General features: G+C 33.2%; 1 protein-coding gene across 1 annotated transcript; it reads right to left on the reverse strand.

The window, feature by feature from the left end:
* Positions 1-4,364: 4,364 nt before the first annotated feature.
* LOC125874010 (zinc finger protein ZAT1-like) lies at positions 4,365-5,700 on the reverse strand. The gene has a single exon (XM_049554815.1). It carries the CDS (start codon positions 5,661-5,663, stop codon positions 4,410-4,412), a length of 1,254 nt encoding a protein of 417 aa, XP_049410772.1. The 5' UTR covers positions 5,664-5,700; the 3' UTR covers positions 4,365-4,409.
* Positions 5,701-9,280: the final 3,580 nt, after the last annotated feature.

Consider the following 9,280-nt stretch of genomic DNA (forward strand, 5'->3'; position numbering starts at 1 on the left):
GGATTTGAACTTTATATATAACTAATAACTTTTATATGAATTTGAATTTAAAACTTAAACTTGAATATAACTAATTCTTGGTAACCTTAATTGATTAGAACTTGAACTTCATTTGAAGTTAATTAGTTAGAAACTTTGAACTTAATTTATAATAAATTGAACTTAATTAGAATTAATATAATCAATTATTTGAAATCTTAAACTTTATTAAAATTTATGAATTAATTAAGCTTGCACTTTGTAGATCATGAAATGTAGTATTTATGAACTATATATATATATATATATATATATATATATATATATATAAGTAATAATAAATATAATTATTAGGTAATTATTATAAATATATATTAACAATTAATTAATGTAGTAAAATTATTATTAAATTTAATTTATAATATAATTGAATATCTATATTTTTGTAGATGAGTCATCATTTGTGGAAGTATAATATGCATTATGAAACTGGTGCTGGTTTGAAACTTGAGTTTATTGACGGTGTTAGAGATTTATTGAACATACAATGACACTTGACATTTTCAAGAATAATGGATTGGTTAGGTGTCCTTGTAGTGCATGTAAGTGCTTAAATTTTTTTAAACCAGATACAATTATGGTTCATTTGTACCGTAATGGATTTAAACCTAGATATTTTGTATGAATTGATCATGGAGAAAGAGATGGATTGAATGGTATGTTTTATAATTCGATGCATGTGGATGAATATAATATGCTTGCACCACATGACTAAATTAGAGTTGACCAAGATAGGGTTGAACATGATAGGGTTCATGAAATGATCAATGATGCTTTCGGGGTTCAAGGTGAGATGGAACCCGAACAATATTTTGATGAAGCTCCTAATGAAGAAGCAAGACGCTTCTATGATCAAATAGAAGAGTTTAATCGTCCACTATGTCAAGGGTGTCTGCATTCTGCCTTGTCAGTTGCGGTTAGATTAATGAATATTAAATCAGATTGGAATGTTCCTAATGCAGCTATGGACTTAATGGTTGATCTTTTGGGTGAACTAGTTAATCCGGAGTTTAACATACCTAAGAACTTCTATCAGGCAAAGCGTTTGGTTTCCAAGTTAGGATTGGCGTATGATAGAATTCATTGTTGTGTTAATGGTTGCATGTTGTTTTACAAGATTAATAGTGAATTAGAAAATTGTTAGTTTAGTGGACATGCTTGTTATAAGAGGACTCCGGCTGAAAAGATGGTCCCAGTTAAGGTGATGCATTATCTACCTCTTATTCCTAGGTTTAAGAGGTTGTATGCATCAATGAGGTCAACCCCACATATGAGATGACATCGTGAATATAGAAGGCCGCCGAGTGTCTTGTCTCATCCATCTGACGGTGAAGCATGGAAGCATTTTGATAATGTATATCCTGATTTTGCTAGTGAACCAAGAAATGTTAGATTGGGGTTGTGTGCAGATGGCTTCACACCATTCTCTAATGCTGCTTCGCTTTATTCATGATGGCCGGTATTTCTTACTCCGTATAATCTTCCTCCTGAAATGTGCATGATCAATCCCTACATCTTTCTAAGTTGTGGTATTTCAGGTCCCCGTAATTCAAAAAGTTTAATTGGTGTCTATCTACAACCATTGATAAATGAGCTCAAAGAATTGTAGTTTGAAGGTGTTTTGACTTATTATATATCAACTAAGTAGAATTTAGTTATGCGTGCTTCTTTAATGTGAACTATTAATGATTTTCCTGCATACGGGATGTTGTCTGGTTGGATGACAACTGGAAAGCTAGCATGTCCGTATTGCATGGAAACTAGTATGACATTCACTTTAAAGCACGGCAGAAAAAAATACATGATTTCATTGTCATCGTCAGTTCTTGCCAATGGACCATGAGTTTAGAAAGATGAAAAATGCATTTAGGAAAAATAAGGTTGAAAGTGACCCCCACCTCAATTACTCACAGGGCATCAAATTTGGGAGAGAGTTTCTCAATTACCTAAAGTTATAGAAGCTTCACTTGGATATGGTGTTGAACATAATTGGACCAAACAAAGCATATTTTGAGAGTTGTCGTATTGGAAGGACAATCTGCTACGACATAATCTTGATGTGATGCACATTGAAAAAAATTATTTTGACAATTTGTTTAACACAATGATGAATGTTAAAAGTAAGACAAAAGACAATCCAAAAGCTAGAATGGAGATAAAGGAATATTGTAGGAGAAAAGATTTATGGCTGCAGGAATTACAAAATGGTAAAATAGTTAAGTCCAAAGCCAGCTTTTCATTCACATTGGATGAAAAACGTGAAATTTGTGAGTGGGTTAAAAATTTGAGGATGTCGGAGGGCTATGCTTTGAATTTAGGAAAGCAGACACATATGAATGAAGGAAAATTGATAGGTATGAAAAGTCATGATTGTCATGTGTTCATGGAAACTTTAATTCCTATCGCTTTTAGCCATTTATCCGAAAGGATATGGAAACCAATCACAGAGATAAGTCTTTTTTTTAAAAAAGATTTGTGTTCTGGAAAGTTGTTGGAGAGTAGTTTAGACAGGATGGGGAAAAATATTCTTGTTATTACTACTAAGTTGGAGAAGATATTTTCATGTGGTTTCTTTGATGTGATGGAGCATCTTCCAATTCACCTTGTACAAGAGGCCCACCTCGGAGGTTCGGTTCAAACAAGATGGATGTATCCATTTGAAATATTCACTAAGTTATATATATTCACCAAGTCTTTTATTAACATATATATACATATATACATGTAGAAAAATTGTCAGTTCCAAGCAAACAATTAAGCAAAGGAGAAAGATCGAAGGATCAGTTGTTTAAGGTCATATTGGGAGAGAAACTGGTGATTTTTATTATTATTACTTTGGTGATGATGTGTCATGTAGGAGAAACATGCCCAATCGCAATGATGAAGGCACTATTGATCCTTCATTTCCAGCGATATCAATTTTTTAATCAAAATGGTCGAGGATCTAAAAAGCGTGGAAAGCGAGGTTTCACTGATATGGAAATGCAATCGGCTGTTTGCTTAATTGTCCAGAGATTCAACCATATGCCAAGTAAGTGTTAAAAATATGTTATCAAATTACATACTAATAAGTGTTCATTAACTAACGAAATACTTGAATGTAAAATGATCAGCTTGTTCGTAAACACACGAGGTAATGAAGTCAACTATACAAAATTTTCCAAATGGCTGAGGAACTATGTAAGTGTGCAATCACTAAGTATTTAATAATATATTCATGTTATACTAAATTATATTACTTGAAATAACAATCATATAGGTTTACGATGAATACTCAAGTGTCTAACATTTGCAATTAGTGAAAGAAGTAGCACTTGGACCTGAATCTCAAGTACTAACAATGAATAAGTATTGTGTCAATGATTTTAAGTTTCAAACTGAAGAGGTTTCTAGGAACAAGAAAACAAAGAGCCTTTATCTAATCTTTAAGGTTGCTCAATTTTGCTTCTTTGGCCTTTCAAATTTCCTCCCTACTCAATGAATGCATCTTGTAGGGCTTCAACTTTAGTAAATTTTCAATTCTTTGAATTTCTACTCCACAACATGTAGCCCATTGTTAAATAATTGGAAGGTTTTTTTATTGGCCCTGGAGCCCTTTGTTGAACATTTGGAGGATTTTCTGATTGGCCTAGACTCCTTTGTTGAGTACTTGGAGGATTTTCTGATTGGTCGGTGTCTTGCAAGGAATCAAGTTTGTACGTGGCAAGGGTGAACATGACAAGCCTTGTAGAATATGATTGCATTATCGAGATCTATTTTATGGAATGGGTTTAAGTTATTTTTTTTTTATTTGTATTATGTTACTTAACAAGATGTTAGCCTTTTTGGAAAAATATAGTGCTTTGGTTCTTGTTGTCAAAATCTTTATTGAAAGATACAAAAATTTAAGTAGTTTATGTCAAACTTTTAAAATATTAGGAAAACTTTTATTTTTGAAATGAGATTTAATACACTCATCATGTTATGACATACTAGTAATTGCAAATTTTTTTAAAAATTAATTGTAACTTTTGAACAAAAGTAAGTTAATTTTCATGTAGGAAATTGCAAATCTGTTTTATAACTTGTTTAAAAGGAAACAAGAAGTAGGACATTAACACTTTCTTAAGCATCTGATTATCCAATATATTTGATATATTTTGTAAGCATTACTGATTAATTAGGTGAATTAGCTCGACAGAACCATATGTACAAAGAGTTGTTGCTGCTATATTAAGGGACTGGACAAATTACAACTTGCAACTAGTGAAAAATGAATAGACCACTAATTAATATTATTGCAAATATTTAAACATTGGAACATCCCACAATATTAGTCGTATAAATTGGGAAGAAAGGTATAATATTTGACTATCACTTCAATATTACCCTTATAGGGTTGCTAAAATATCAGGAGTTGGACCAATTCCTACTTGTAACCAAGAAGAAGAGCCTTTATCCAAATTCACATCTTTAAGGTTACTCAATTTTGCTTCTTTCACCTTTCTATTTTCCTCCCTTCCCGAAGAATCTTTGCACTTGTGATTTTGATTAGTATCTTCTGTCCATAGCTGGAGTTGGCTTCTTGGGCCTTCGTGTTCAAATGGATTATTGTGTAGTTTCAAACCAACTTCAGTTGGATTGCCCAGTTGTTCTGGAAAATTTAGATCTAGTGGTTGATGAGAGTTGATAAATAAAGGTTTATTGTATAGTACTTGTTCTTGGTTGTGATATTGGATTTCTTGAAAAGTGGGTATAAAGGTAGTCTCTGGTAAACTCGATGTTAGCCAGTGACACCTTTTGTGTCCACCCAAGGCTTGTCCAGATGAAAAGACTCGATGGCAAATTGAGCATTGGTGAACCCTCGATCTCTTTCTTGAAAATGAGGTTGATGATGTTGGAGATTGAGATTGAAAATCGTTAGATCCTTCTTGATGCAAAATTAAATCACTAGGAGAGATCATCGAGTCTTCATCAATGTCATTATCATCATCGTTGTTATTGTTGTTGTTGTTGTTGTTGTCGTCGTCATCTTTAATGTTGTCATCGAGTTTTGCAGCATAACACCCTTTAACTTTCTTGTGACTCGCTCTATGTCCCCCTAAAGCTTGGTGAGAATTAAAAATTTTCTTACATCCTTTACATTGAAACATTCCCTTTTCCACTTCTTTGGCCTTGTTTTTAGCCTCCTTGTTATTATTATCGGACAAATCATAAGATTTGTTCGATAACATAACTAAACAATTCGCGAGATCTTCTTCTTCTTCTCTTGAACAATGTTGTTTATCCTCAACATCAGGACCATAATAATAATACTCCGATTTTTCAACATCTACATGATCACTTGTTGATCGATTATTCCCTAACATTAATCGATTAGAATTAGTACGAAGATTATACGAGTGTTTTTGACCCTCCAATTTTTCCCTTCTAAAATTATTCATCATATATTTTTGTTCACTAATTTCTTCTCCATAGTTTCTATTACTACTACTATTATCCCCTACTGCTCCATGAGATCTCATGTGGCCACCTAGTGCCCCAGCACTATTAAATCCCCTCTTACATACTCTACAATAGAGTAGTAAAACATGACTTGATGGTTCATTTTTTTGGCTATTATTATTGTTATTGTTATCCACCATTTTCACTCATTTTGCACTAAGAGTACTAAAAGAGAGGTGGTATATATAAATAATTATTAGTTAGTGACAGTAGCAAAGTGAGGGAAGTTATCCTAGTTTATAGTTGATGTTAATTGAATGTGGATGAGAGTAAAGAGATAAAACATGTTTGTTACAAGTGGAAGGCGTTGTTTATGTGCGGTAGGGAGATTATTTCTAATTCTTGTGGTTATGGTGTCATGTTAGTATTTCTATAGTCAAAATTTACTTACACAAGATTACACATTTTACAAAATATTGTACTTATAAAGAAATTTGTAAGGTTATAGTGGACTACTTTACTAGTGTGACGCCTATATATGTGTATGTATTATACGAACATGTAGTAAAAAAGAACAATTTTACTCATTTAGAGGTAATTATAATTAATTGTCAAATAATGAGGATAATTCATACAAAAACTAAATGAGTAAACTTATAGCGAGGCTTGGAACAAAAACTTATGATATGTTTGATGTGGCCTATCGGTGAATAAAGTCGGAGAATAAAAATATCGAGGTTCAACTTTTGTAGAATCAAAAATTCTAAAGCATGATTTTTTATATTTATTGTTTTTTCTCTAAACGTTGGTTGACATAATTATCGCGTAGTAATTGTATTAATGGAAGGTAGTAAGTACTCGATAAAATAGTTCATGTTATACTGGTAAATTGAACTTTACACCGCTAGTACCAACAACAACAAAAGAAAAAGTTTTTGTGTATGGTATGGAAAGGAAAACATCTTTTTTTTATATTCAAAATTTCTCATGTTTGGTTGATCAAAATTAATGTTTTGAAAAATATGTTCTTTAGAAAAAAACTGTCACGACCCGAGAGCACCCCCTAGTCGTAACACGGCGTACTCAACCCCGAAGGGTGTAATACAAGCCTCTTAGCATTCATAACATTAGATACATAGAAATAGTGCGGAATTTAAAACTTTTCTTTAACAAATCCAACATCAAAAGACATTTATAGAGCAGCGGAATACTAAGTCTCACATGGCCATCTTGAACAAACTTTAACAGCATAGGGTCACAGCCCTTTACAATCGAAGTCTTAACAAAGTCTTAAACATAAAATCTAGAAACATAAAATCCCTGTCCTCGACATATGAGGACATACCAAAAGAGGTCTTGAGTGAACTCTAATCCCAAGCTTCCCTAGAGAAAGAAATCACTTGCCAGAACCTACACTTGTAGTAAAAATAAGAAAATATGGGTTAACACACAAAAATGTACTAAGTATGATGACCATGCAAAAACATGCTTTAAAAAGGGACATTTTGTTGAAAGTCATGATTTATGCCATTTTTGTAAAACTTCAAGAACATTGATACAAGAGACATAATATAGGTCACAACAAACATACAAAGTCACATAATTCACATTTGAGCAAAATCACATATAACTCTTTACCTTCACCTTGAGCATCCACCTCAAGTAACCCTCAAGCTATGCCTTGTGCAATGTATGGGTAGCGTCCCATACCACCACCCACACTAAGGCACCACCTTAAGGTCACCCAAAAGTGAACTTACCATTCATCCTTTTTACCTTTACACAATAAAGTATTTAAGAGACATAAACATTATATGAATCACGCCAACACATTAAGACCAACATCTAAGACAACTCTAAGTCATACTTGTGCAATGTGCAAGTAGCATCCCATACTACTACTCACACTAAGTACTCCTTTGAAGTCACCATAGACAAGGCACATTCATATAGAATGGACATGACAAGGAAGTAACTCATAATACAATCCAAGTATAGCATGCATCTTTACATTTAAGCATTTAAGCCAACATTCTTCATTAAATTCATTTAGGACACATTCATGCATTTAGAGGACTTTCATACATTAAGTTTGGAAAGCCAATATGCATTTTCAAACATAGAAGACAAGCCATAGTCACAATACACTCATAACATAGAAATATCAATACCTTAGCAACCTCTAAGAACACTTGTGCAATGTATGGTTTGCACCCCATAATACCAACCTTACTAAGCATTTCTTGAAGCCACATATTCATTTCCATAATCTTCAAGCTTACCATAATCCATAGTCATAAATGAGGAATTATACAAGTACATGAACTAACCCTAAGGAAAGTCATCTATTCATATATTATCATACCATAAGGAAACCATTCCACAACATCCTAATAAGTCTCCTTGTGCAATGTAAAAGTGAAGTCCCATACCCCAACTTCTACCAAGTAAACCCATTAAGAAGTCATAGTATAGTTTCTATCATATTCATTATCTTATTGTTATTAAGGAATATTAGCCATAATCGACATAGACCATGTGAGCTACATGGAATCCTGTGTCATATAACCCCACATCGAAAGAAGGCGTTCTTACTTGCCGAAGGTAGAACTAATTATATTTAGCTTCTAAGTGGATCCGCTAGCTAAGTCCTATGTTTGACACATAGTTATGGGATAGGGAGATTGCTACTAGAAACCCAACCTATTGCATTAGCAGAGGAGCTTCCATCTCATGAGTTTACTATAGATGACCCAACCTATAGCATTAGCGGAGGGGCCTTTTCCTCATTGTCCATATTCACTCGGTGCTAAGCATTATTTCCCAAATTATACATAATTAGTATGGAATTGTATCTACATGTGTGAAGGCATACTTTACCCTTCGTCCAATACAACTCACTAAATAGCTCATAGATTCATTAGAGGTGAGAATGTACTTTCAACCTTAGAATCAACATTAGTATGTGAGAATAACTATCACACCAAGATAATGTGTTCTCATGAGAATGGACTTTCAATCAACACAATAGGATCAACATGGTTGTGTACATTTCATGCATAATAATGTGTAAAAGTGCATATGAGAACTATACTTTCAATTACCACCATTAATACATCATGATCATGTTTATGCATGGAGTGTGTGTGTGTAATTGTCCTTGAAATGACACAATCAACAACATTATAATCATCCTAGACCATTCATACAATATCAAGTGTAGGGGTAAGAGAAGAATAGCCTTTTCAACAATACCACAATATACTCAATAGTCATAGGACTTTCAACTTCTAGGTAAATCATGAGTTCACACACAATCTTGCCAACATGCACAAACCTTCACCATATGCCCTTCAAGGGCTATGAACCAACTCATCCCAAACATATAGCAATAGCAAAATAGATAAGGGAATACCATGATCCAACAACTCATCAATACATTAATCACATCATGATTGGCACTTTATACTTCAAGTATTCATCAACATGCACATAATATCATGATCAAGTCAATTCATGTTTAGAAGAATTACCCTAAACCAATTCAAGTCTAGGTGATCTAATCTAAGGCATCACATTGAGAAATTCATCATTCTTGGAGGATCACATTTAAACCCTCAATTTGCCTCTTTCATGACATAGCCCTAGAATCTTAGGTTAATCAATAATACATGTAGAATTATACTAACATCAAGTAACTACATCATAATTAAACACCTCCACCTTTCAAGTGGATCAACATCTCTAACACAAGTTTACTACTAAAAGTACTTAGGTCAAACTTGCCCTTTCAAGGCTATGATCACAAATCCTCAAT

Source organism: Solanum stenotomum, chromosome 8 (genome assembly GCF_019186545.1).
Source record: "Solanum stenotomum isolate F172 chromosome 8, ASM1918654v1, whole genome shotgun sequence".
NCBI classification, from domain to species: Eukaryota; Viridiplantae; Streptophyta; class Magnoliopsida; order Solanales; family Solanaceae; genus Solanum; species Solanum stenotomum.